We start from the raw sequence: 27,483 nt of genomic DNA, 5'->3' as shown, positions 1-27,483 counted from the left end.
CTCCCTCTGACATGCAATCCATACTGTATGGAATGAGCATAGTTGCTCCCATAATGATGTTATGGAGCACAGTGTTGTCACATTTAGTGATGGCTATATCATATTGCCTGGTGCAGGGGCCACAATTCTGCTTGGAGAATGCTGAAACAGCTGACAACTCCTTCCCAGTTGCCTTGTTCACCTTGGGTGAGATCTTAATAGCTACCTTTCTGAGGGATGTGTGCTTAGCATCAATTTGCAGTTCACCAGTTTTGAACAGGGAAAGAGCATGGTGCAACTAAAGAGAATAAGTTAGCTGACTGTCTAGGGCTAAAATGCAAGACATTACTGCAGCACAGGTAAGGGCTAGCGCACCTTTGATGCCAGTATTTTTCAGTTCCCTGATCTTCAGTTTTGGGACATCAGGAGAATCATCACAGGGCTGCAGATGTGCATGGCCAAGGAGGTATAATACAAAGTATGACTGGAAAATGTTCTCCAGTTTGTGAGAATCTTGGTCTGAATATAAAAATGCGAAGCCTTCCAACAGATTAGAACAGAGTTCCTGGGCCTGAGTAAGAGACAGCACACCAATTTCTGGATCCAAGACAAGGAAGTGAGCAATAAGAGTGATTGCAGTGGATCCAAAGTTGCTGCACCACTGGCAGAGTCGTTGACATGCCTGTCCAAGGAAGCATGAGTCAAGTAGCAAGGTAAATAATACTAACAATACAATATTAAAGACCACTGTCCCAGGACAAATGTCATTCAGGTCCTCGAAGTCTGGAGCAATGGTCAGGATAATGATTCACAGTGACTGTATGAGTTCTTCATCTGAGATTTTCCAAGGGTCAGCTATGCTTCCAGCCCACACAAGGAGAGCAGGCATAATTTCTTTTGCCCACATCTTGCCTGCTGTCAGCACAGAAGGCAGATCTTGGCTTCAGTAATGAGAGCATTTGCTGGCCTTTCCTGTGGTCCTTGTTGAAGGCACTTGACCTGCTGTAGTGCTCCTCTGTCCTGATTCTTGGTCTGCATCCCTGTTGACCATTGATTTCTTTGGTTTGTCTGCTCCATTATTGGTCTGTGATTCCAAAAGAGTTAATGTACAGTTCAAATAGATAAAAAAATGTCCCATCATGACACACAATTCCTTAGCAGGCAACATACGAGAGTTCAAATTGTGATCCTCAATGTCAAAGTATTCATCATCAAAGTCCTCAACCTCAGATGAGGTAACATAGTTGGCATTGTCATGATCTGAATACTTGCACTTCAAGCCAGTCTGTGCCTCCTCAAAAATGAGCTGATTGAATTCATTGTTGCTCTCTATATCATTAGCTGTGCTCATGACCACCTAAAAAGCAATGTAACACAATGGTCGAGTTGCATCAAGAGACATACCTTGAATTTGTCATGACCTACAACCTTGACAGAGAAAGCTGGTTGGTCTTCTAATTCCTCTTTGTCCATGCAGTGGGTTGGTGCAGGCATCTTTCCATGATTGAAGATGTTGAAGATGACTGATCCTACTTGATAATGTAGCACATACCTGGTATGCTAGGCTTGTATTGGAGTTGACAGCAGTAGTAGCTCCACTTGTCAAAGAAGGGATGGAAGTTGGTAGTCTGTTGGATCATGGCATCAGCCCAGTTGGGACATCCTTGACCCAATGATGGATCTGGCAGTCCAAGTTGGTGTTTGGGTCATCTCAGGTACTGAGAGCATTTCAGGTGAGGTTCAGCCAAAACAAAGTTGACTCAGTAAGTAGCAGCATCTGGCATCAAACAGTTGAAAATAAGAATGTATGTCTGCTGGGAGGTTTTGTTGGATCCACATGTTGACACCACATTTGCCAGCAGATCAAGGTCAGTGACTGCACCTTGCCTTCTCAGCATGTGGCTAGTTGTTCTCCCACTCTGTGGCTTGTTACTTGTATAGTCCACAATAGCAGGAGCAGTTACCTGGTGAGTGTCAACTTCCATATCAGCAACTTCAACTGATATGTTATCAGTGTCTGCAATTGGATGACATAACCGAAATGTCCTCTCACCTTCACCACAAGGTTGGACAACTATATTTCCAGGTTTTCCTTGAAGGCTGACAGGCCCCCATCTTGGTCTGACTGACTTTGCTTTAGCAGCAACTTGGATTGCCTGTCTGGTCTCCATCACAACAGGAGGGCTGATTTTCTGGCCAGGATCTCTACTGGCAGGCACCTGTCTCAGTCTGACTGGCTTTGCTTTGGCAGTCTCCATCTCCCTGACTCAGGCATGAGCCTGCTGGATAGCAGCCACCTGAGCATCGATAGCTTCTTGCACATGCAAGTCATCAGCCTTCTTCTCGGCTGGGGTATGCTGTTGAGTCTGTGCTTCAAGAATGATCTTCCCTGGATGTAGGTTGGCCTTTTCTCATCATGGACAAATATTAGAAGAAGCTGACATAATACTTGTCATGTGTGGGGGGAGATGAAGACAGCACAAGGTGAGCTTGAACCTGTCATTTTTTATGCAAGAAATTTTCCTTGCAAACAAATGCACTACAGAGTCTCTTTCCTCACAAACAAATATGCAAAGTTCTGCCTAACTTAGGTTTCTGACCATTTACTGATCACACAGGGGTCCCCAAACATGTTTGTTTAGCATTGAAATGTTGCCATGCAGAGGCAGTGCCTGAAGCTCTCAATGGTCAAAATTCAGTGCTCTCTATCTTCCTTGTGATGTGCCAGGCTGCAACCATTGGTTCAAAAACCAGTCAGGGCTTACTCAGCACAAGTGCAGCCATCTGCACCTTGGCTGCTTTTGAGGGTCTCAGGGTTACTTTGAACAGGAGCATGGTTTAAATGCCATACCCCCAGTAGCTGAACATGTTCTAGATTATGATGATGGTCCACATGACTTCAACTGTGGCACAACATTGGATCAGAAACTGGATGGAATGATTGCAAAACTCATTGGTCCTGGCAACAAGGTTTACCACAATTATCATGCAGGTCTTAACAGTAAGCCTACACACACATTATCCTACCTCTACTCATACAATTTATTACAGCACGAAGGTGTGACTCCCAGGGCCATTTTCTCCCAGATGATGCTCTGCCACTGCTTTGTATACAGGGATTGCTGGATGATTGGGCTCCATACCACAATCAATTAGAATTTGAACTTGCTGAGTTTCTTTTCAAATGTGCAGAAATGCTGGCAAACAAAATTGACATGTTGCTTGGAATCTGGGCTGCCTCATTGCTCGAGTTAGGTGGCAATCCACTATTTGCCAACCACATGGATCTCTATCATGTGATAAACAGCATGACTGTTGGCACAGTCAAGTGGGAAAACTTCAAAATCACTTACAAGCACAAGTGGGACATACAGGACAAACCAGATGAACAGGATGAAGTGATCAAACTGGGTGGTCAGGATGGTCAGGATGGCCAAGATGGCCAAGATGAAGCCAAGACCCCTTGGATGTTCAACATCTATGATACATGGTATTGAGACCCCCATCAAGTTATCCACAACCTCCTCAGTTGCACTGACTTTAAGGATCAAATGGACTTCATGCCATACCAGGAGTTTGATGCCACAAGTGATCAGAGGCATTGGGAGGATTTTATGTTGGGTGACTGGGCCTGGGATGAAGTGGTATGTACTGGGTTTGTCTCAATGTAGGTCCTACAAATCTCATACTTCTAGGACAAGATTATCAGTGATAACCCATTGGCAGCTGGAGCAATGGATATGAGGTACTGGCAGGGGTCAATGGCATTGGGCAGCATATGTGGGAATGGGGTAGCAGTATGTATATGAGGTACTGGCAGGGGGCAGAAGTTGACAGCACCAAGCGGCATAGATGGTGTTGAGCAGCAGCTTAGTCAGGAAAGGGCCAGTGGCATGGATGTGAGGTGCCAGCAGGGTCAGGTGTTGATGGCGTCAGGGGGCATACATGGGAATGGTAGCAGCAGGGGTCAGGTGTCACCAGCATTGAGTGGCATAGACAGGAATGGGCAAAGTCAAGCACTATTCACTCACAGCATCAGCATTCAGTGGCATAGGCCACAATTGCATGGCCACAACCTGGGTCAGCAGGTTAAACCCTTGCAATTGTGCAGAACATATGTGGCAAGCACCATGCATGATTTGAGGGTGCTGCTAGTGTGCACTAGCTTAGTGGTACCAGTGGATTTATAAATTGCAAGGCCAGTCACCTGGCCAGACTCAAATGGGATGGCACACACCAGAGAGACCATATCTGCACCATGTAAAGCAAAAGCAGGTGGGGATGATCATTCTCAGGAATAGCAACAATGAAATGGTAATAGTACATTCTATGGACATGTTAATCTACATCCATCCAATTAGCAGCATCCTCATCATCAGCATCATCCCCACCAGCACAGTCGGCAACTGCCCCCAAAGAGACATAGATAGGGGGCCAGGCTTCTCCTACACCAGGGGTGGATGAGTATGCAAAATGGTGGGGGGGTGGCAGGAGAGTAGAAGGGGTGAAAAGCATATCACCCAGGAGGTTCTGGTGGATGCTGGTATCAATCGCAACCTCCTGGACCATCATAGTGGGTGCAAGGTCAAGTATCCTTGCACCATCAGTGGGAATGACTGCTTGATGACTTGTAATTGCAAAGCCAATGGGGGAGGGGCAGGAGGGTCCAGGTGCATCAGGTGAGGAGTGTGGCAACGGGTACAGATGCTGGTGTAAGGCCTTGACAACATCGCAAAGCATCTGCAACTTGGTCTGGGTATCTGCAAGGGCCTGCTGGGTATCAGCAAGCTCATGGTGGGTTTCCAGCAGATTGTGTGCCATCTCCATATTCTGCTGCTGGAATGCTGTGATCTCCTCTTCCATACACTCCATTGGGGTGGCATTGGGGGTCACTGGGCAGGATGGGGTAGTGAGATGGCTTTGGGATGTTGCCACCCCCCAGGATGCCAGGCTTGATGTCTGCCAACCTGACTGCTGCCAGGATGGAGTGATGATGACCACTGCATTGAAAACTATGTTAGGCTCAAATAAGAATAGTGGAATGAAAGAAATGGAGGACTTACTTTGCCTGCAGGAGCTTGGAGCAGCCAAGGTGGCTGTCTTGCCAGCAGCAGGTGTCATACTTCTAGTGGATGCCCACCACTTCTGGGTCTGCCATGTGGGAGTGGTGGGTTCTGAGGATATTGTGGCTGATGGCCCTGGTGAAGGGCTTTGAGGACAGCATTGGCTGGGGTTACTGGTGGCTGCAATGGTTTGGGGACAGTCCACTGTTCCATCAGGCACCTCAGTTACAGCACGACTGCAGGGTCGCCTTGACTGTGACTGCATGGCCTTCACTCCAGTGAGGATACTACACCTGTACTTCTGGCAGCTACACTGCCAACACACAGAACCTGGCTTTACCATGCATGGCAGATTTTTCTCCATGCACCTATCCCTATCGCATTGGTCATCTTCAGCAACAGGCATATAGCCAGTGGCAGGGGTTGCAAGAGTGGCAACCAAGTGGCCACAACCAGTGGATGCTCCAGCAGTTGCTGTCAAAACATCAGCATCACTTGCTGCCACTGACCTTGTATGCTTCTGTGGCCTTCGACTTCTAGGATGAGTGCCAGTAGGAGCAGCCTGACTAGTTGATTGGCTGCAGGGTTCTTCCAAAGTCTTGGTGGTGGCAGCAGCATTGTCACTTGTTTGAAGTGGGTCTAATGGAACTGCACACCCTTTACCCTTATCAACAGGCCTTCCAATCTGGTACCACAGATGGTCTGTGACATTGGCATCCATTGTGTCTCTGATCTTGTCAAAGTTCAGCCACTCCTTCAATGCCATAAGCACCACCAGATCTCTCATAATCATTTTGGCAGCAATGATGTGGGTAGGGATGGTGAATTTTGAGGGCAGTTCCTCAACCAAAGGGTGCACATGGGTCTGGAATGTTGTAAATATTGCAGGATAAATAGATTGGCATGCCACAAACCAACTGTTCCCAAATGACATGCATAGCTCTTTTCCAGTATTGCTTGTTCCTGTAGTCATGGAGTGTCAGAAGCTCTGCCATGACTATGTCTGCAGCATTAGTGACTATTTCACATGGGAGAGCAATGGAGGGGGTGGTGGTTTGAGATGCTTCAGCATGTTGGGACATGTTTGTGGAAGTGGGGTACTGGTGCAGGAGCAGTGCAGTCAAGTGATAGTTGACAATTGCATCAGCAGCACAGCCACATTTTATATTTTCATGAACCATTGTGCTGGCATCAACACTGGCCAGTAGACAAGCCCAAATAGCCAAATCCAACATTGCAATCAACTTATCAACATTTTACAGATTGCTGAATATTATGGAGCAAAAGTCAGTAAGGTGGAGGCCATGCAGTCCGGACACTCAATGTAAGTAGTTGTTATAAGATACAACTATCAATAACCTTCACCAGTCATCTCCCCATGTAATAAACCATGGGTATTGCGAGGTGCTGACAATACAGATATGGTCATAGATGAACCAGAATTTCTACCATTCAGCACAGCCTTGAATTCCACAGCTTTGGGCCATCAGTTAGGATCACCATCATCCTCCATGCTGCCAAATGCCAGCCCTTCCCTGCCATCACTCAGCATGCACCATCTTGGGACTCACCACCACTTTCACTGGAGTCATGGCCATCTGCTGCTGATCAACAATGGGAGGTGCAGCAAGCAAGTCATTCCATGCCATCCTTGGCCACCATTGCACCTAGCTTGGATTTTCCAACATCTTCCCTGGCAGTCTCACCCCCACCTAGATCATTGCTGGCATCTGCACAAATTCCACAAACTGTGCCATCTCCCATGGTTCATGCATATATGGATGAGCAGTTAGATGGTGTGGCAGCCTCCAAGCCACAGCCCATCCTGGCTATATCATGGCAACCATCCTCCCAGCCTATGGCCACCAATGCCGCTGCTGGTGAGTGCCATGTCATCTCTTGTTGCTGCCAGTATTAAGTGTATTAGCTCACTTTTCAGCACTGCAATGTTTCTCCAGCAACTTGGGTATACAAGGACTTCATGACAAAGGGCCAATTACAACATGTAAGTTGTTTTATGATATCCCTCACATATATATCAATCATCCAGCAGTGGGAAAAGCATGGTGGCTTGCAGTTCTTCTTGTGGGACTGACTGATGAGCACCCACCCTGTCTTAACACCACTACTGATGGGCCAATCATTGTGGCCTACAACCACTACAGCAATATATTGGTGGAATCAAGCATCCAGTTTCGCCTGTTGCTTGCAAGGAGAGCACAGCTGGAAAGGACTCAGCAATATATACAAGATTTGATGACCAGTGATTGGGATGGTGAGGATGAATTGGAACTGGATGAGGATTTGTTGTAATGTAGCCATTGGTTGTCAAAATGTAGTATCACATTCCATGGCCATGTAAAATACAAATGCTAACATCACCTACATTTCTTGGAAGGACTAGGAGTAGGAACATCATCATCAGGCCACTTTGGTGCCTTCCACACCTGTTTTGATTGCCACATACCCCTCGCATTGTCTATGCTGGTCTGGTGTGTGGGTACTAGGATTGAGAGATAAATTGAATCCACAATTCAGTGACTGTGGCACAAGTACTGACTCATTGATGGAATGGGCAACTTGCACTTTGAATCTTCCTGTTTATGGTCTCTCCTGATAGTTGTTGGCACTGCCAAAGGATCTGCCAGGTGGACTGAATCAGGTGAATCAATGTGGTGGGCATCAGGCACAGGTTGCACAGGGCTTGTGATACTGCCCTCAACCTGCTGCAAGGCATTTGATGGTTCCTTGCCAATGGCTGAAATATGTCAGCCATTGATGTTAACAATATTCAGCTGTTGTGGCTTACCAATTGGCTGGCAGGTGTTACCCTCAGCCACTTGGCATCCAGCAATCCACTGCTGGGAATCCAGCAATGGTACTGCCTCTGTGGCATCTTCATCCACCATGCATGTGCCTGTACCATCATTTCTGTTTGATGGCAATGCTGGTGGAATTTGACAGAGATTGGATTCATTGTCAGAATCAGACCCTACAACTGTGTTCCCCATTAGATAATATTGCTGCACATTTAAGTTCCAGTTGCATTCCTTCATACCTGTTTGCCATCACAGCTTCCTCCTACCCCACATCATTTTATCCATCATCCTTTTGCCTGCCAAGTGTTCTGGTCTCCCATCCAAATCCTGCTTCACACACATCCTTGCTCCACTGCTGTTGGCATCTGCCACCAGCATTCAGAGGGACCCTCCAGCATCTCTCTACTTCTTGAAGCTGAATATATTGTTGGGATTCCACTCTTTTCTTGCTTGCCACCATTCTAAGATCACTGTCAACTTGTCCTGGGTAAGTCAACTTGGCTCTTTGAAGGGAACCTCAGGTGGCAGAAACTGTGGTGCAATATAAAATGCAGTGTTGGTCATTATCACACTCCATGGAACAGTTTCCTGTGAATTCCCACAGGCCTTCCCTGTAATGCATTTCAATGAACAGTATTTCCCCTATTGTTATACATATGATAGTGAAATGTCACAAACATCTGCATGATATCCTTCAACTGTGGTGCCCACATGTCCAATATGTTTGGGATGTATGGTGTGCCATTTTCACTGACCAGCAGGATGGTTTTAGGTTTCCCATTGCTCTTCCTCTGCCTTGACTGTGGAGCAGCATCTTTGTCTGGTGACTCAGCATCGGTGCCACCATTCCCAAATGCCATTTGTGCATACTTTACAAATTTATCCTGGCACTTGTCCAACTCCTCAAATAATTTTCCATTACCCAATTCATCATTGAAATCATATCTGGACAAGTTGGTCAATATCTGGCAGTACTCATCTGCACAAAGAACAAATTCCTCATGCTCCAACTATCACCTCTCCATTGGCATCTTCCCATGCTGCCATCACTACCACCCTGGCACCACACTGCTTCCACATTTCCTTAGCAAATTCCTCAGCATATTTACAGCCTTTCTTCTCTGTGGTTCTGTTTCTTGTGAGTGATGGGCAGCATTGCCAAATGGTACATACTCTGACTGAACATCCCAAGGTGGCTGCCGCTCATTCCATTCTTTTGCCAATGCCTTGGCCTCCTGTATCTCCTTGGCAGTAAGGGACTTCATGATGGTGTTGACAGCCTTCTGATAAGACTTGATCATTTCTGTGGATCCCTGCTTGATATTGGCTTCTTCCAACACTTTGTTGATTGATTTCTTGTGATGGTGCATGACCACCTTCCTCAGTGTCCAACTGCCACCATATTTGATCAGAGCCCATCGACTACAGCTCTGGCTGTGGTTGTACAACCAAGTCTGAATTGCCTGGAAATGGTAAGGACATGCCAGGTAATCAATGGCAGGTGTTGCACACCTTCTTCTTCCGAACCCATTCATGCATTTTCAGTGTCACATTTGCATCAAGGTTCTTTATCTTGTTTCTGAGGGTTAACATGATGGAGCTCCTCTTGTTTCAGTCAGCATTTTTCCATGACTCTAGCTCAGCCTCAAGAATCTCAATTTTGGCTAGCTGAATACTGGTTCCCTTTTGTAGCAGAGGTTTAGAATGATGGCTACATGCCAATGCCTATATATCCATGCTGGATGGCATGTGGATCTGCCCTGGCATTGGGTTGTGGCATGTTCATGGCCACCACACAGAATGCTTTGCACAACATGCTCCCAATTTCATTGTGGGTGCTGGCTGGGTGGATGGGGAGATCATGGTCACCTTGTGGTCCTCCCTGAATATCATTCCCCCATCTGCTAGAGGCATGGCTACTCCCCATCAGCATATCAGGAAGCAAAAAAATGGTTTAAACCTGTTTAAACCCATCACTGACTGGTCATGACTGCAATTCTGTCATTCCCCATTTCTCGGATGCAGGAGGTACTTGATTTCCAAATGAATGATAGCAATTTCCTGAAAATGGTCAGAATGCATCAGTCTAGTGCTTGTATCAGACATGGTTGCATGGCTAACAGGCTACAGCAATGAGACTCAAGCAGAAACCCAAGGTTGCTGAGGAATCTTATTTAGTGGTTGAAGGCAGGTTTTCTGATTTGAATGGTAATGTCCCACCAGCAATCAGCCAATCATGGGGGGAAGAAGCAGAAGTGGCATTGGAAAACCAGCTGTCAAGGCCACAGGCCATGGATATATATGAGGTCAGGCTGCAGAAAGGTAGGTAATGAAGGTTAACCTGGACAGGATTTGCACTGAGTGGTATTGAAGCTCCCTCTGCAAAGGCAATCAAGATAGATTTACTGGCCATCCCCCAGCCAGGGCATTCACAGGGTATGGTGACCTGGATTGCGAAGGCATTGAAGATAGAGGAAGCACAAATCCAGCTTACAGTGGCATGCTGGCACATCACCTCAAGAGCAACAGAAGCTCAAAATCTCACCATTGCACATCACCATGATTGTCTCCAGTCCCATATACACAGCATTTTCAACACTGCCAAAAAACTATTTGGGGACAGATTTGAGGATGCCAAGCTGTTCTGGTCATCTAACCCACATGATCCAGAAACCATTGCATTGCTGCTGCCATCCAATGTTGGCAAATATCATTTTGAAAGATCTGGCCTGGGGTATGTGACAATAATGGAGCTGCAACTGTGGCAAGGACAGGCCAATGATTGTCTTCATGAACTGTGGCTTGTGCTTGCAGAGAAGGCAGTCATCTTTCGAACTGACATTCACCATGGAAGTAATTACCACATGGCCACATACACCTGGGGAAGGGTGGCCAATGCTGAAGCAGCAGTGCAATGTCATGCCACTGTGTACTGCTGGTGCCACATTCAAATGGGCAGGTTAGGGGCCAGGCTGGATATCGTGGAGTGATACAAAGAGTTGAATGACTCTGACCTAACTATCAGCATGGCAGTATCTGACCCAAATGCCAGAGGTCACAGAGACAATACCCTACCTTGGATCTGGACAATGGATGTACCAAGGGATATGGCTGCTAATGATTGGATGTCAGAATGTGAGAGGAGCAATCACATGGCAGCAGCATCTGAGATTTACTTATCATTGTCTCTAGTCTACAGGGCCAATTGGCTCTGGATGAGGGCACTGTGGGACAGATGGAAGGAGGAGGTTCAGCTGTTGAAATGCAAGCAGGATTGGACTAAAAACTTCTTTGAAAACAAGGTAAGATTTTGGATTGGCAGACAGGCTGCCACATTGGCAAAGGGACAGGCTGGGCTGGCATGCTATGCTGCATGGCAATGCCAGATGTATGGCAGATTAGCATGTCTTCTGTGAACCATTTCCATCTAGAGACCACAAGCTATCTGCAATGACATCATTTTTGAGATCTCCCAAATGATGCCAGGGTTATGGATTGCATATTGGTTGGTGTAGTTGAATGTGAGCTGAGCATTTGCTGATGAGTGCTGCCTTAATGGCAGACACATGCCACCACACAAAGCTATGGGAAAGTTGGCCAATGCTTATATAGTATGACATCTCATCTTTCATGCTGGTAAGTCATGTCATCAAGGTTCACTGTGGCTGAACTCTCCATGGCCATACAGTACTTGGGAATAAGGTTTCATCACCTTGTCACTGCCATGAAGAAGCCAGATTGGTCTGAATACCAGCACACTAGTTGGTATCAACATTTCCTGGCAGAAGTGGTAAGCCACTGTTCCTGTGGTGGTGCAATGGTTGATAGTGGTACAGGGTACAATGGAGTGTCTGATGGGCATGGCATCTCGCCATCCCATTACCCTGATCATGCCACTCCCAGCTGACAGGCTGTTAATGTACCTGAACAATGGCAATTGGAGCCCCCATGACATTTTAGCTTTTATCAGAAGCTTGAATCCCCACCTGACTAGGATTAAGGAGTGCTGTGTCAAACTGGCCACTACCATGTCCCATGCATTGTGGCAGAATGACAGCAGCAAAGGGGAATTGGGATATGAGAGGAGACCTCTGCAGAACATAATTACAGAAGCCACGGAATTTTTTGCAGGAGTATTGGTAAGTGGCAGCACACCTTTGCTCACTTCCAACTCACCCATTGTATCAGAATTGCAGCATCTCACTACCACTGCTTATTAATTCACATCCATCACCCACTGCTGAATGTGCTGCACTACACACAATGTGCACAGAAGGCTTGAAGGATATTGATCAAGAGTTATTGTATCTTTCCAAGTTAATCTTACATTCACAGGAGTGGATGTCATCACTGGAAGCTGTTACCTGATCTAAACTTGCTTTACAGGTTGCATGGGTGGAGTTGGTGTCAAATGTGTGGGAATGAATATACAGCCTCTGTACATATTATCAACCATCTATAATGAGTTTACTTTGGGGATGGTAGCTTTACCTTATCAGAATCTATGCTGGTAAATGAATAGGGGCATTCCCTTGATCAATGGGTCTTTTGTGTACTCTTCTTCCTGCAGCCCCAATCATGTCAATGTCATTCTTGGGCTGGCAGTCTATAAAGCTATCCACCAGGTTCACAGTCAGAGATCCATGATGTGCCAGCACCATTGAATGATCTCTGGTATGGTGCTTGAAAACTGCCCATTCAAAGATGCCACTAGTGAAACCAGCTGGTCATCTGGACCTTGATTCATGTTGCTGGCAGTATTGGAAATGTGCAACCCCCATTTGGAATGTGTGGAAGGGGCTAATATCTTCTGTAATGTATACTGCAGCAGCATTCATGGTTGTTGAAGGTTGTGTTCTGGCTGGGCTGCATTCCAAAATGCCGATGAGGCTGTGTTCTCATTGCTGCAGAGAGCTTCTATGCTGCATTTAGTTCAATGTTACCACATTAGTCACTACCATTGCTGGCAACATTGGCCACACAATTGCCATGGCCAGAGGGATCTGTGCTGTCTGTATTCCTCCCATCTCTAGATGATATCCTCCTTGTTGCTGGTGGATTCCCTTAACTTCCCCAACCTGATCACATTAGAAATGTCTGGTACCAGCACATTCCCATGCAACTATCTACTTTCTGACCAGCTTGTAGAGTACATGTGCCACCAAGTTCTCCATGAGATGCATCCTTGCACTGCTGCTGTCCCACCACAACCTCTTGAACTCAAGATTCAGACATGTATTGTGCTCAATCAAATGGTGGCAACACTGGCCCAGGCCTATTGTAATCCCTGTATTCCATTTTAAGAGAGCTGCCACATGTCCTGCTAACATTTATTGCAGTTCCCTCTGGCATTGAATTAATCAGGCTGTTGGAAAGCTTATCACCTCAAGAAACAGGTTTCAATTTGAACCAGGAGGCCCACATCCTTTCCACTCACCTGCCATATCTGAGTGGGTATTTGGATGTTCCTGCAATCATTCTGGGTGAAGGGGATGCAATTGCTGTGTGGTATCTACCCAGTGCAATGTCACAATCAATGCAGGTAGGCATTGTGATGTATCCTGCTGTCCTCAGTTCACAACCCTATCAAGGACCAGATGATGGGAGCTATTCCCCCACTTGCCAATATGTTGACTCGAAGCATATCTGATGGTTCCTGGTGAACATCACCTGATTACTTTCCAGTGGATCACTGTTTGCTGGCAGGCTGCTTAGAGCTTTTGCTGGCCTGGCATCAACTTGGTCATGCCAGAGGGTTATCCTTGTGCTTCATCTCAAAATACTCATTGCTAATGTTGTAGACACTGGCATGCCAGCCTTCTGTATCTGCCAACCTTGCAGTTCTGGCCACTCAGCAATGGATCCATGCTGTCTAAATGCCATTGGCAATTCTCTCTGCTACACTTTCAATTATGCACCCTCCTTTGTACAATGCTGGTTGCCAAGCCAAGTGGCAGCTGACTGAGTTGTCTGCCATGAATGATCCTGAAATGTCAGCAGTCCTCTGACACTGGCCAATGGTTTACACCAACATCTCCATGATTGCTAACCAGTCAGCTCCCCTCCATCATGACCTGCAATCCCATGCTGACTGGTATGACATGCTCATTAGTGTCAGCAATTATTCTGAATGTGTTCTTGACATTCCCTCTCTTGGTCTTCAATTTGATTACTGGCCTGGCACTGTTGTAGCCTTTTCTGGCTGGCTTTTGCAGCATGGTGTGAATGATGTGAGTGGCAACCATTGCTCACTAGCATTTTACATGCAGGACAATATTCAAAAATGGCTTGGAGTCCCTCAAAGTGATTGGATGCATGTTCCATTGGTGTGGCAGGCTCTCACAGGCATGTAATGCACCCATGGCACCCTGTATTGTATTGTATTGGTCCTTATTTAATGCCCCAGGCATCCAGTATTTGATCAGCACAATCCCAGTTTGAATGAAATCTATGAAATCAATGCAATATTACTAGCCACTGTTCTGTGATCATGTCTTATACTGGTGGTAAGATATGCAGTATACTGACAATTCATGCTATGCTTCATGTCCATATCTATAGCACCCTAGCTGTGTGCTGCCATATACAGAACTATCTGTGCTGGATGCCATGTGCTGACACGAATCCTACTCAATCTGGATGTGTGCTGTGGTATGTTGGGTCAATGCCATCAGCTGTTGAGCACTGCTGGTTTATTCTTCTGCATCTAACCGTGTGCTGCTGTATGCAGAACCATCCATGCCACACATCAAACCTTGATGTGGATCCTAAGGCAGTCAGGTGTTTACCACTGTTTTCGATGCCCATGCTGCCAGCTGCTGCCTCTGAAGATTCCTATGCTAGCCCACAAGCTTTGGGTAGAGTATAATATCCCCATTTCCCCAGCTCCTTTCCATGAAACTGTTAACATCATTAAATAAAAGATTTCTGCAGGGATTTATGAACTATCTACTTTGTCCTATCACTGTCAAGAAGCACAGAACATCTCTGTGCCTTATCCATGACCTTCAACCTCTAAATACTGTGTGTTATGCTTAAAGCGAAGCAGAGGAGTGCAGGAGACTCCCCAGGGTGGATAGAAAAGGGTCTAGTTTGACCCAGAGGGGCTCTGAGCTTGGATCAGTGAAAAGAGGTGAAGGAGTGGATTTAAGTTGGGCAGAATGAATGGAGCAGTGAAGGGAGTGAGTAATGACATCTGGAGGTCATCTGGGAGTGCCTCAATGAGGGCTTGTCACAGTCTTTCATTTTCAGTCTTCAATTATCACTGTCTCACCATCTCACAGTCTGGGTACCTCCTCATGCAAGAGGGGGAAGATGGAAAATGCTACCTGCTAGGTTCAGATCAATAACCCTCAATGATCACAAACACCACTACAGCCAAGCAAAGCTCAAGCTAATTGGACTTTTCCATGCTTTGCACAATCTCAGACTTCATATCTTCAGCATGTGGAATTTAGTTGCTGAAGTGGATGTATGGTACATCAAAGGGATGATTAATGATCCCAACTTACAGCCTAACATGAGCATAAACTGTTGGATCACTGGAATTCTTCTGTTTGATTTCAAGCTTGTACACATTCCAGCACCACTTTTAGAGTCACTATCTGTGTGTGTTTTGTGAGTTCAAGAGTTCCCAGTGTCTAAGAGTGTCTATTGAGTCTACAGCATCTACAGTGTCCCCAGTGATCTTCATGTCTCCTGCATCCCCCAGTCCATTGCACCTTATCCCATGTCTCCTTCACCTCAGATACTCTCTTCTCATTGCATAATTGCTTCTTGAAATTTCATGCACCCACCTTGCTGTCTCTTGTGTGTCCATAACCCTTCAGAATTAGATTCCGCAACCCTTGCATGTATACCTCTCCCTTTCTAGTTTTATCCTCAACTTCTCCTTCCACTCAGCACCCCTTGGGGCAATCCTTGGGAATTCTCCCTACAGTCTTCCTCTAGCCACATGCTTCCCAGAAGTCATGTCCCACACCACAGTGGAAATTTTGGCAGTGGCTGTAGGCAAAAGGGTGGCAGACCTCAAAGGTATAAGGGTGGGTCATAAACATAAAGAGAGCACAGAGAGACAGTAGTCCTGGTCTCCTTGCAAATCACATAAGTCCTCAACCAATACTAAAAACCCTGTTCAGGTTGAGTCATGTGGCAATTCATTTTTTTTTGCATGAAAAAGTCTTCCTCATCTTTGGAATTTATGAATCATGGAAGGGGTTGTAGTCTATTGTGAGGATATGTCAGAATTAACACTTGTTTCCCGGAATTAGGGTTACAGATTTCTAGAGACTGTTCCCCATCTGGGAATCACAGAGGATGCTGATGAGTATGCAGAAGAGTTGACCAAGCAGTAAGTCAAAGGGTGCACAATCAATGACTTAGATTTGGAGATGAGCCTCAACATTCACTATGTGCAGGGAGGCATTCTGTAGGGCCCCAAGGGTGCTTTCTTTGGATTGGTTAGTGGCTTCAAGTGTCATGGTCATATCAGTTTGAAGAGGGCTCTCTAAGGCTTCCCACAATTCCCATCATAAGGCCACTACTTAGCATCTGCTATCCAGGATATATTTGATGTGAGGTTTGTCCATCAGGATACCATTGACAGCACACAATGGAGTTGTAGTGAGGCCCACACACTTCCCATCAGTGTCCCTGACCCAGTACTGATCATAGGATGCCCAGGCAGCTGAGGAAGTCACATCTGATGCCATTTCTAAACTCCCAATATTATCTTCTTTGTTGTGGCCAGCTCTCTGACTTACTTGCAAATCTCCAGGCTGACAGCTAGAAGATCTTTAGTGGTGGTTTCCACCTTCATGTCTAAGACCTGGTTTATGATCTGCTTGGTTGCTGCCACTTTGTCAAAGCTGCTTTGGCAATGGAATTGAGGTGTGGAATTTGGAGTGGGCTTATATTTTCAGAGATCTGTCAGGTTAGGGGAAACTGGAGTTTTTCTGACTGTTGGAGCTTCCAAAGAAGAAGCAGGATTGGCTGGAACAGAATTACCCACTGGGTTAGAGGCAGCTGGCACATTGGACAATGCAGGGACTGCTACTGGAGATCTTTGGCAATGATCCAGGATTTCTATGCCATTGAGACAAGCTGTCTTCTTCTTCTTGATGGTGTTCTTCAACTCTTCTACCTGCACATAGGCTCTTGCTAAGATGCATCAGTCCTCTTCATCAAGATTCTCCTCTGGATCTTTGTCAACTAGGTAGGAGGAATGGTGTAAGTCTACTTGAAATTCCAAGGCCTCTTTGTTACTGAAAAAATTGTGATGATGAGATGAGGAGGGGTATTGTGTCCACAAGATGAGGTTGATGGCTGGCTGGGATGCTGGACAGAGACAATGTTTGCTGAAGCAATGATTGAGTTGTGCATGGTGAGGAACTTGTCAATCTTGTCTTTAAAATTCCAACCTGCAGCTGTCCTAGGAATGTCAGAGCCATCTAGCATACAAACTTTTCCCCCAATCAGGGAGCATTTCCTGGCTTGGACATATCTGTGACACAGTGCACACTCTGCAGTAGGGTGGCCATCTGTTCTCCCACAGAAGCAACACTGCAGTTCAAAAGAATGGTGGAATTGACCTTCTTGACCTTGTTGAGGGAGTGAGGCAGAGACCAGCTGTTGAGCAACCTGGACATACTCCTGTTTCAAGATAGTCAGGACAGTCAACAAGGAAGGTGGTGCAGAATTCTGGAGAAACAGTGCTGAAGAGTCTGGCTGAGGGAGGTTCTGTTTGGCTCCACTGAGGAGATAGTTAGCATATTTGTAGACTGTATTGAATTCCCATGGTTCATTGATGTCATCTGGAACTGTGGGGGAAACCCCTCCAGGAATGTCTTGTTGATATAGTCCTCAGGGAGTTTCTTCTTCTGAATGAGGCCAAGGATGTGTCAGAATTCCTGGACATATGTCCCCAGATCTTCCAGTGACTCCATAGGCTTCTGAACCTGATGGCAGAGTAGGGTCTTGAGCTTGGCTTTGGTATAGCAACAATCTTTCACTGAGGCACCTGGGTAGTAGTTCAGGAGCTCTTTAGTGAACATGTCCCAGTTGTTGAAACCATCAGTCACAGCATCTAAGGTGGACCAAAATTCCACCTCATTGTGATCTGTGTAGCAAATGATCCAGTGGGTTTTTTCTTTTCCAGTAGTGAGGCCAGCCTTGAGGCAGAGTTGTTCTACATATGTCTTTGAGGTAACAAGTGATATCTTCAGTATGTCCAGAAAACCTCAGGGCTTTGTTGGAACCCCTGAGTGGCATATCTTTTGCTCCAGACATTACACAGAGTGGTATGGGGATCTGGTTCAGAATTTGGGGGATGGAAGGCACAGAATTTGAGAGAGATGAGGCAGGGGTATTCTCTATGGGTATTTGAGTGGGCAGGGTGATAACAGAATTTATGATTAAGAAGTGAGAAGGAAGGAGTAGCTGTTCAGTGGCCAGTTCTGAATCACTGGATGGTGAGGATGACAAAGAAGTTAGTTCTGAGAGAGGCAAAAGTTCTTGACACTCAGCAGGAGGATTGAAGGGTTCATCAAAATTGAAACCTCCTGGAAATGCTGGGTAAAATGCTGGGGACTCTGGGCTCTGAAAGATCTTGTCTAAACCAAGATCTGAGTCTGATGAGTGTGGCTCTGAAATGTCTCTGGGATCAGCTACCAGGATTAAGATCTCTGATGAAGAAATGGATAGTCTGCAGAAGGGTTCTAGGAGCTCTTTGAGTTTGGTTCTTTGACAAGTGGGTCATAAGGATCTCCTTCCCAGGTCTATAGACCCCTCATGGTAGGCCCCAAAATGATGTGAGACACAACTTCTAGAAAGTATGTGACTAGAGGAAGACTGTAGGGAGAATTCCCTAGGATTGTCCCAAGGGGTGCTGAATGGAAGGAGAAGTCAAGGATAATACTAGATGGGGTGGGGTATATGTGCAAGGATTGCAGAATTTAATTCCTGAGGGTTTCTGACACACAAGGAACAGTGAGAGGGGTATACAGAATTCTGGGAGGCAGTTATGCAATGCACAGAGTGTATCTGAGGTAGGGAGACACAAGTTAAGGTGTGATGGATTGGAGGATGCAGGTGACACTGTAGACACTGTAGACTCAATAGATGCTTTTAGACTCTTGGAATCCTTGAACTCACAAAACACACACAGATAGTGACTCCAAAAGTGGGTGGTATTTTTCCAACACTATGATGGAATTATATAGTACATGGGGTGTAGGTATGTATGAGTTGGAGTAAAATGGAGTGGAAAACCAAAAGACCAGAAAATAAAGGAAAGGATGTCAGACATTAGCAAAGTACAGATGCATGTGAAATAGTCTGGCAAGTGGTAAATGAGAGTAAAAGGAACAAAGGCAACAGGGGGTATCTTCCAACAGAACAAGGGTACATGTCAGATGAGAGGTGGAGCTGGTGGGAAGGCAGAACCACAGAAGGGAGGAACCTACAGGCATGAAGGATGACTTGCAGAATTTGGGGCAACAGGGGGAACTGGAGTTTTTCTAGAGATGACTGGCATGGATGACTGGTGATGTGGCTGGGCAATGGCTCAGTTGCAGAATACTGGATCAGCCTATTGATGACTTTGGGGCAAATGGAGAATTTTTCAGATCAGCTTATTGATGACTGGGCAACATGTTGGAGGTCTGGAGAAATCCCAGAGCTGAAAGGGGGTAGGACAAAACATGAAGCAATGAGCAGGGAGAATTCTGAAGGCATAGAGCAGTAGGGTCTTGTTGCAGAGGCAGCAGAATTTACTGACAGATTGCAGGTTCAGCCTCAGGGAGTATATGGTGCCCTACAGCAGTGCAGGCTCAGGTTGCATTCACTGCTAGCTCAAACATCATCACCAAGTAGGAGAACTCAGTGCTGGAGAAGAATTGTGCTGCTATGTTGAAACAGAGATCATGAAAAAACTTCCAAGAGATGAGGACCATCAACATGAGATTTCCCTTTCATCACCATTCCTTCACTACTGTCTAACCATGGTCCTCCCTCAAACTAGGCCTGCATGCTATGCCTGGGGCAGAAGAAATCATCATAGTGGGGTCTTTGGACCTGGCAGCAGTAGAAGGGGAGATAGTCATGTAACCTGACATGGTGGGATGATGGGGGAAGCAATGTTAACTTCCCTACACCACCTATGCTTGCCATTTGCATATTCTCATGGATACAATTATGTTACATTGCTCAATATCCATGCCAGTTTCATATTTGAATTTATTGGTCCAATCTGTTTCTTCCACCATAGGGATAACCTGATGTATTCCCCCCTGCATATTGTGGCATGAGCTGTTGTCATCTTGTGGAGCCTCATTTACTGAATGGTAGCATGAATGAATCTTGAGATTGGCAAGCCAACTACAAGTCAAAGTATCAATCACAGATGTTATCAATGTAATCTGCTAGCATTTACATATACAAGGTGTCCTCCTCACACTTGATGGCCTCATCATTGCTGTTTGAATCTTCAACCAGCTGAGATAATCTTGCACCACTGGCTTGATTCTCCAGAGCATGACTGCTCAAATTCTCAACCACCTGGGGTGAACTTTTCCCAGGCCTAGTGCTGAATCTTGCACTGCCTTGCATTGTACTCCAACCCCTTGAATACCTGAAAAGTCAGGGTGCTTTTTGATGCAGTCAAGGCAGCTGATATGAACAGCATTGACTGCTGTGCACAAGTGATATTGACATTGAAGCTCTTGTGTGAGCTGTCACAACCATGCATTTATCCTAGGTCCTCACTCACTCTGCATCCTCCTCTGCCAGTCATTCACTCATTCCACACCAATTCTGCTTGTCCTCTGTCAGTTACAAACCTTCTCCACTCCAACTGCTGTCAGACTTGCATTGGTCTACCACTGGACTGAGCAGACCATTCTCTAAGCAGTCATGTGACCTCCCTTTGGACTTCTCCTTGACAGTGTGCACACCACATGGTCCAGTGCCTGGACTGTTTCCTTTTTGAGTTGTTCAATGTTACCCATCATATGTTCTCTATCATCCCTTCATTTGTTGTCTTGAAAGTTTTTACTTGAAAATTTACAAGTCTCTGTATGTCAGTTCTGATTCTAGTTAGTGTACTGCTGTAGCAGTATAAAAGCATGTATTGTACCCCACTGTTCTTCAGTATGAATATCAATTTAGTTCCTACTCCCTCTGCCTCTGTCTTCTGCCTGTCAGCATTACCTCTGACTATCCATCTGTTTTCTCCCTCTGAAATATGAGGGCTGAGATCATGCAAGGGAGTAGCACATGAGCTAAACCCAACACCCTCACTCCACTCTGCCTCTGTCTTGGCAGACTTTGTCCCTGCTGACCCTCTGCCAGTCAGAGTTCTGTTCCTCTGTGTCAGACTAACTTCTGAATGCTCCCCAGACTCTGTCTAGTGTCAGAGTCAGTCAGAGTAGGCCCAAACCTGACATGAGCATTGGGTTTGACTGTTGAAGTTCATCAATGACCTTGGCCATGGAGATTGCTTTGTCATGCATTACAGTATGGAGTCAACAAACTTTGATGTTAAGATGGATGATCTCTTCTTCAGTGCAACACAGTTTGAGGTACTTGTGTGTTGCTTCCAAGTGAGTCAGTTTGGCCCAGTCACACTCAGAAATATTAAGGTGAGAGTTGTGGAGAAGATCAAGCTCATCAAGAAATGAGTACTCCACAATTTCCTTCCAGGTGATTGTAGGGTGATTAATCAGTGTGGCCTGTGCATTATATTGGGTGATTGCACTTCTGATGGCCTCGGAACATCTGTAAACCATTGCTAATCTGTTGGCAAAGTTTATATCCTATTTTCAACAGTAAGATTAAATCAATGATCACAGAAATTACACATACCTGTCCCAGACATGGAAAGTTTTGAAAGTTCAAATAAACAGTGTACAACAAGACACTCCAGGTCATCAAGGGCAGTGTGGTACTTTATGATCATAGCCTCCTCCTTGTATTGGTTGTAGCCCTCACCACCAACTTCACAACAGGGACATATTCCAATCTGCCCCTCAAAGTGAGAGGCAAGTGCTTCTGTGTTCTGCAGCTGTTTGTGTGCTGAGTCGAGTCTGACCTGCATTTTGGTGACAATGGTGTTAAGTTGGCCTAAGTTCCCCATGGGGACATCATTCAGCACACCATTTGCAGCCTCTCAAGCAGAAAGCCATGCCACTCTGATATCAAGTCAGCTTAATGTCATGGAAAAATGTTTGGACTTACTTTCAAGCCTCCAGCTCATCTAACACATCAACATACTTGATGCACAATTGATCCCAGATAGGCAGTTGTTTGGACAGTTCCAAGTAAGCATGTTCCTCAGTGTGAAATCATTGAAAGTCATCATTGGCAAGATTAAGGTGAGATTACAAAATTGTGAATTCCTCCTTTAGAATCTTTACAGCAACTGCTGCTTCTTGGTAGTGGTTGTAGATATATTGGCCTAGCATCCCAAGTCAATCAAGCAATGGTCAAAAGTGATGAAAGCTTACTCAATGTGGCATACTTGTCTTCATCCCAAAAGGTAAAATACTGTTTGATTGCTTGATGACAGTGGAACTCTGTGCTGTGGCAAGTACCTCAAGCAAGCTCATTGCTCATGGAAAATACATTTTCATAGCCCTCACCTTCAGTCAGTCCTTCTCCCTTGACATAAGTTGGATGCCAACCCAACTGACATTTACAGTTGTATTCATGCCCATGAAATGAACCAACCATGAAACAAAGATTCAGTGCTCTCACACAGACATTTAGGCTACTGTTCTCCAATGTCTTGGAAAATGCACAGCCAATGTCATACACACACACCTGACATTTGTGCCATACACAAGGTGCAAATTCCAATAATGTTTACCATATTTCATGACATTATAGTAAACATTAGTTTGAGTAACTTGAAAATAATGTGTATGACATAATAACAGAAATATCTTAAATCAAATCTGTGTAATGTTCACATCTTGTGTTGTGCAATATGCTTATGGAATCAAAATTTTCAGTCAAAGTATCTCCTGCATATGTGTCATTATTGGTTTAATATAATCACATAATTATGGGAGCAACATTATTTGAAAACTAGCCTTGCAATATTTGAACAGCAATTAGTCATATTGTTCAAATAATGTTTCCTGTATGTGATCACCACATACAGGAATTGGCATCTTGGATATTTCTGTTATTATGTCATACACATTATTTTCAAGTTATTCAAACTAATGTAGGGATCATCTAGGCTCTATCTCATACCAAGATGGGCTGCTGACCACAAAGAGAAAAAATATATACTAACCAATATTGTATTCCCCTCATGCTGAAACTTGTTGGCAGTGTCAATGTCAATCCAATAATCTGATCATGGACATCAGGTATCCAACCATGGGGTTGTGCCATAAACCATCAGATTCCATCGCTTCAAGCTGTTGTTGCCATCAATGGATACCAGCTACTCAAAGTCAAGTGGAGGCTCATCTTTCAGTTGGTAGCAACACACAGGGCATGCATTCAACAACCACCAATTGGCAGTGTCTTGGCCCATCACCTTCTTGAGCTGGCTGTCAATGGAGTGAAGAATCTCCAGGTAGACATCATACACAACACTCAGTTGCTTGGTAAGATAGGCATGTAAGATACCTAAAATACAGTGAGCCATAGTAAAAATGCACTATATACTGTAGGTACCTGATGTATATGACACAACATCTTGCAGAATGATTGAATACAGTACTGAGGGCAGGCATGATGTGCTTGATGGAAGAAAGCAAGGGCACAAATTGAGATGGCAACAGTAGGGTATAGAGGTGCATTACCCAGGTAGCCATGAAATATGAGAACTTCATTTGGGTATCAATGATGTGGCTTTGGATATGCTGTGCATTGCTGTTGAGCTATCTCTTATAAATATTGAGTGTACAGTCCATTGGGTTGACTCACTAAACATGCCTATGAGCTCAATATTGCATAACAAGAGGCCTGGCATGGGCATGGGCACAGGTGCAGGCATTATGTTAGGAGGCTCCTCAGAAGGTAAACCATCACCCAGGTCTTGTGAGCAGTATTGAAGATATGTGGCAACAAGTGCAGACATCTGAGCAGCCCATCTTGTGGTCTCAAGCTCAATATGATCATGGCGGTCCCAACTACAATCTATATAACTGGACATAGACCATCATTATGAACCTTCACAGCTTTGGAAAGGCCACAGATTTTGACAGCATGATTGCAGGACATGTGGCAGAACATGAGGGAAACACTGTGGCAAAGAATTTGCAACCAGGTTAGACAAACAGCAACAAGAGAATGAAAAACCTGCATTTCATGCTGTGAATGAGGGCAGACAGTTTGAGTGAGGAGCCAGTAGGTAAATGGACAGGCTATATGTCAACATCCATAGATAGATGGGTTTAGAACATGGCAGCAGAGGCAGACAAATGGAAAAAAACTTATGCTCAGTGCCATGCAAGTGAGCTAGAGGCTGGCCATGCTGCAGCTCATAAACAGAGAAACACAAGGGAAATGCACAGCAGCAGAGCTTGAACTTGGAATATCACAATGAACAAAGGAAATGGATAGATGGAAACCTACATTCAGAGTCATGGAACAGGATGGGCAGTCCATGAGAGGAGCTGGCAGATAAGCAGAGGAGCTAGTGGTCATCCACAGGGAGTAGGTCCTGAAGGCTATTTGTGTGGCTGAAAGGGATGGAAGGACTTGGCTTTGATGTCTGTAAAAGAAATAGTATATTGTGTTGGACTGGGAGGGAAGAAATTGGGTAGAATGCTAGCACTGGGCTTAAATCACCTGACCTAATTAGGCTCTTCTATCAGGAACTATAGGTAGGCACCACCATGGTCATGTGACCTCAGCACCACAATCCATAGTCATATGACAACCTATTGCATTGTCTCTGGAAGCTCAGTCATGTGACTAATGTCACAATTTTCTCTTTCCCTTTGCCCTCATACCATTTGGGAACTCTTGTTGATGATAGCCTGATGGAAACCCATCTGAATGCAATGTGACAGAAGGCACTCATACTGAGCTCACTTGGACAGACTCTTGATGAGTTGATGCTACAGGAGTCGAGATGCTCGTAGATAGACTGGCCGATCCCGAGCCAGCGGTCTTGCATTGGATGGTCGCAGACGGGGCGGACCTCTCGCGGAATGCGCCACGCTTGAGGACCCGTGCGCACAGGCCAGAGAGCGCCGGTTTTGAAGATGCAGCGAGGGTTGCTGGGCAGGCCGTAGAAGTCGGTGAATGCCCCAGGGTAGGGGTCGGAGAGAAGGGGCCGAGGGACGGCACCGTCCTGGGTGGGAATGTGAATATCGGGCGGCTGGCCGCATGCTCTCTGAGCAGCGATATCTATGCAAGAGGCGAAGAAGTTGTTGGCATCGGTGTTGGACCCTGCCACTGGAACAAGAGAGCAAAAACGAGTGGTAAGTACGTGTACGAGGAGATAGGGAAATCCCAAGGGACGCACTTGGGGGCAGAGCAGAGTTGACCGTGGGTCTTTTCATATGGAAAGCCAGAAACTCGCGCCACATAATTTTTGAACTTAGCATCGTACGCCCAAGCACTTGCTCTTAGTCCGGATACGTATCCAGCCTGTCTGACGGCTTGATTAGCAACTTGAGTGGCAAGCTGTCGATAGACAGTCGAGTAAATCGGCGTTTAGGCTGCGCGCCGGGCGGCGTCAAGTCACATAATGGCTCATATTGAGACATAAACGTATGTGCTCCCGGTCCCGGTCAATGTTGCCCTGCGCGCTGTCCGAGTCGGTGCCGTTGCGTGAGTCCCAGTCAATTCCGTTTGTCTGTGGAAGTGTAATCGAGGATGATCCCGCAGCTTGAATTCTCTCCCCATAATTTGAGGCCCATTTCCTTGCATATCCTCCGTCTGCCCCTCCACCATCCTCGTGTTACATACCCGTGCTTTGCATGGCCGCCGAGGAGCACCTCGCGGTGGCAATGACCGGTCTACTCTACCAGCGACGTGTATGGCACATCGATGACTCGTTGATTGGAATAGAATTCTCAACATATGCACGACCATTCGTCTGTACCTTGGATGACTAGAGGACGCCACTGCAGACTGTATCCTCGTGAGCACCTAGCGTTTGCCTGACTCCCCCAAAACTGACCTCGTGTTAAGCTACGCGTGATTCTCGGCAGCATCGAAACGTCTGCCACCCTAGATTTATTATCGCCGCTCGTATCTCTTGCGATCTCGCGGCTGCTCATGATTCTAGAAGCACCCATATATAGCGCCCATGATACGAGTAGGAATGTTGTGGGTACCATTGCCACGGTGACCGAAACCCACATGGCCCGTTCTTGGCGGATCGATTCGAACGTTCGGGAAGAAAATGCTGGTTTCCCTTCGAAGGTGAAGAACATGCGAGATAGGATTATGCAGTGGCAGGAGAGCCCGGAATATCCAGAATTTGTCCTCATTTTCATTCTCCCCCCTCTCCAACAGACTATTAGGGAAGTGCCACCACGAAGCCGCAAGCCTACCGCAATTCCACTCGTGCTAGAACGTCCATCCGTCCCGTGAGTGTCGTCTCATAGTGGTGTCCTTTTGTAATCATTGGCCACCCGGAAAAATCATTACACCCAATGAAGGCGGGGACATGGCAGGCCCACCCGTCAGTGAAATGTCTGACACCGTTCCAACTTTCCTTTCGCCACTGTCATGTTTCCGCTATGTATTTTCACGGGCCACCTTTCACCCTTGATGAGCATTTTATTGGGTAGGTTTGCGGACACCTTGGAGGCCACTGACAACAGGATATTTGGTTGGCTATTGGATCGACGAGTAGCGCCAACGTCTCCTGGATCTGATTTAGAGATCTCTCGTGAATACATGGCAATGACGAGCTTCATTTGACCGGAGACGTGAAACCACAGAGTGCGTCGTTGTATGTTGTGTATATCCATTTGTTCATCGTTACCTACAGGATGATCTACCACCCATTGATACTGCACTTGAGACATGCATCCAAGAATTAGTCACTAGTGTTTCTGCTCTCAGGTCCGAAAATGCAGTGAAATGTTTGCGTCTGGATGATCTTACGAGTGGCGGTATCCGCAGCGAAGTGGTCGAAGATTGCCCTAGTCAGATAACCAAATTGATTGTTACCTCAGCAGGTATTATTTTTCTTGGGTTTTGCCGTTTGATTTTTTCCGAAAGCTAGGGGTCATGGGTAACGAAGTAATGGGTCAGAGTCGTCTGCGTGGAGGACACAGGAGTTGACATATCCAGGTGGGATGACATCCTGTTTAATATTGAATGAGCCATCACGAATGGCTCCAGCAGTTGCACGGAAGCACTCAAGGTCGAGTGGGGTGAATTGCATTAAGGGCCTGGAGGTTTTGGCATGATAGTGATAACTGACTTGTGTTTTATACCCCCTTCCATCGGTCCTTAGGGGTGTGGAGATGTGTTGTGGGAGGTGCCATGTGATGGGCTTTTGTGGCTGCCCTTCTGTTGCAATTAGTTATTTTGTTGATAATGTCTAGTGCCTCATGACAGGCCAAGTGATTGCATGTGGATACTGCAAAGAGAGGCAGATCTTGGGATATGCTACTAGGATGATTTTGTGGTGTGAGGTC

At 45.9% G+C, this 27,483-nt stretch overlaps 12 protein-coding genes across 12 annotated transcripts; 5 read left to right on the top strand and 7 right to left on the bottom strand.

Annotated features, from left to right (window-relative positions):
- Positions 1 to 277: 277 nt before the first annotated feature.
- Positions 278 to 1,473, bottom strand: F5J12DRAFT_895601 (uncharacterized protein; the record flags this gene model as incomplete). The annotated part of the gene is made up of 4 exons (XM_051747846.1): positions 278 to 661; positions 713 to 762; positions 1,150 to 1,336; positions 1,384 to 1,473. 4 exons carry the CDS (start codon positions 1,471 to 1,473, stop codon positions 278 to 280), a joined length of 711 nt encoding a protein of 236 aa, XP_051597260.1.
- Positions 1,474 to 2,965: 1,492 nt separating this feature from the next.
- On the top strand, positions 2,966 to 3,937 carry F5J12DRAFT_784982 (uncharacterized protein; the record flags this gene model as incomplete). Its single annotated transcript, XM_051743147.1, has 5 exons — positions 2,966 to 2,980; positions 3,096 to 3,469; positions 3,509 to 3,623; positions 3,675 to 3,776; positions 3,854 to 3,937. 5 exons carry the CDS (start codon positions 2,966 to 2,968, stop codon positions 3,935 to 3,937), a joined length of 690 nt encoding a protein of 229 aa, XP_051597259.1.
- A 380-nt stretch (positions 3,938 to 4,317) lies between these two features.
- On the bottom strand, positions 4,318 to 6,124 carry F5J12DRAFT_895599 (uncharacterized protein; the record flags this gene model as incomplete). Its single annotated transcript, XM_051747845.1, has 6 exons — positions 4,318 to 4,979; positions 5,043 to 5,350; positions 5,411 to 5,516; positions 5,552 to 5,640; positions 5,699 to 5,907; positions 5,957 to 6,124. 6 exons carry the CDS (start codon positions 6,122 to 6,124, stop codon positions 4,318 to 4,320), a joined length of 1,542 nt encoding a protein of 513 aa, XP_051597258.1.
- Positions 6,125 to 6,432: 308 nt separating this feature from the next.
- On the top strand, positions 6,433 to 7,137 carry F5J12DRAFT_784980 (uncharacterized protein; the record flags this gene model as incomplete). Its single annotated transcript, XM_051743146.1, has 4 exons — positions 6,433 to 6,446; positions 6,504 to 6,922; positions 7,001 to 7,047; positions 7,093 to 7,137. 4 exons carry the CDS (start codon positions 6,433 to 6,435, stop codon positions 7,135 to 7,137), a joined length of 525 nt encoding a protein of 174 aa, XP_051597257.1.
- Positions 7,138 to 7,463: 326 nt separating this feature from the next.
- F5J12DRAFT_784979 (uncharacterized protein) lies at positions 7,464 to 9,454 on the bottom strand (the record flags this gene model as incomplete). The annotated part of the gene is made up of 9 exons (XM_051743145.1): positions 7,464 to 7,489; positions 7,510 to 7,545; positions 7,603 to 7,800; positions 7,852 to 8,100; positions 8,202 to 8,322; positions 8,617 to 8,826; positions 8,879 to 8,990; positions 9,035 to 9,324; positions 9,374 to 9,454. 9 exons carry the CDS (start codon positions 9,452 to 9,454, stop codon positions 7,464 to 7,466), a joined length of 1,323 nt encoding a protein of 440 aa, XP_051597256.1.
- Positions 9,455 to 9,608: 154 nt separating this feature from the next.
- On the top strand, positions 9,609 to 11,277 carry F5J12DRAFT_724985 (uncharacterized protein; the record flags this gene model as incomplete). The annotated part of the gene is given in 6 exon segments (XM_051741579.1): positions 9,609 to 9,823; positions 9,916 to 9,950; positions 9,992 to 10,183; positions 10,235 to 10,842; positions 10,861 to 10,996; positions 11,054 to 11,277. The coding sequence occupies 6 exon segments, from the start codon at positions 9,609 to 9,611 to the stop codon at positions 11,275 to 11,277; spliced, it is 1,410 nt and encodes a 469-aa protein (XP_051597255.1).
- A 2,595-nt stretch (positions 11,278 to 13,872) lies between these two features.
- F5J12DRAFT_680600 (uncharacterized protein) lies at positions 13,873 to 14,172 on the top strand (the record flags this gene model as incomplete). The annotated part of the gene is made up of 1 exon (XM_051740241.1): positions 13,873 to 14,172. A coding segment is annotated over one exon (300 nt), but the record flags the coding sequence as incomplete, so codon positions are not given.
- Positions 14,173 to 21,381: 7,209 nt separating this feature from the next.
- F5J12DRAFT_724964 (uncharacterized protein) lies at positions 21,382 to 21,645 on the bottom strand (the record flags this gene model as incomplete). Its single annotated transcript, XM_051741578.1, has 1 exon — positions 21,382 to 21,645. One exon carries the CDS (start codon positions 21,643 to 21,645, stop codon positions 21,382 to 21,384), a length of 264 nt encoding a protein of 87 aa, XP_051597253.1.
- A 50-nt stretch (positions 21,646 to 21,695) lies between these two features.
- F5J12DRAFT_906882 (uncharacterized protein) lies at positions 21,696 to 22,588 on the bottom strand (the record flags this gene model as incomplete). The annotated part of the gene is made up of 4 exons (XM_051748836.1): positions 21,696 to 22,022; positions 22,273 to 22,313; positions 22,363 to 22,449; positions 22,498 to 22,588. 4 exons carry the CDS (start codon positions 22,586 to 22,588, stop codon positions 21,696 to 21,698), a joined length of 546 nt encoding a protein of 181 aa, XP_051597252.1.
- A 643-nt stretch (positions 22,589 to 23,231) lies between these two features.
- Positions 23,232 to 23,954, bottom strand: F5J12DRAFT_784977 (uncharacterized protein; the record flags this gene model as incomplete). Its single annotated transcript, XM_051743144.1, has 3 exons — positions 23,232 to 23,312; positions 23,361 to 23,500; positions 23,801 to 23,954. The coding sequence occupies 3 exons, from the start codon at positions 23,952 to 23,954 to the stop codon at positions 23,232 to 23,234; spliced, it is 375 nt and encodes a 124-aa protein (XP_051597251.1).
- A 960-nt stretch (positions 23,955 to 24,914) lies between these two features.
- F5J12DRAFT_700219 (uncharacterized protein) lies at positions 24,915 to 25,151 on the bottom strand (the record flags this gene model as incomplete). The annotated part of the gene is made up of 1 exon (XM_051740492.1): positions 24,915 to 25,151. A coding segment is annotated over one exon (237 nt), but the record flags the coding sequence as incomplete, so codon positions are not given.
- Positions 25,152 to 26,191: 1,040 nt separating this feature from the next.
- F5J12DRAFT_784975 (uncharacterized protein) lies at positions 26,192 to 26,758 on the top strand (the record flags this gene model as incomplete). Its single annotated transcript, XM_051743143.1, has 2 exons — positions 26,192 to 26,421; positions 26,626 to 26,758. 2 exons carry the CDS (start codon positions 26,192 to 26,194, stop codon positions 26,756 to 26,758), a joined length of 363 nt encoding a protein of 120 aa, XP_051597249.1.
- Positions 26,759 to 27,483: the final 725 nt, after the last annotated feature.

Source organism: Pisolithus orientalis (assembly GCF_024613125.1).
Source record: "Pisolithus orientalis strain OTSU chromosome Unknown F5J12scaffold_31, whole genome shotgun sequence".
In the NCBI taxonomy this organism is placed as follows: Eukaryota; Fungi; Basidiomycota; class Agaricomycetes; order Boletales; family Pisolithaceae; genus Pisolithus; species Pisolithus orientalis.
The sequence above is the reverse complement of the archived record's forward strand: the minus strand, read 5'-3'. Positions and strand labels throughout refer to the sequence as shown.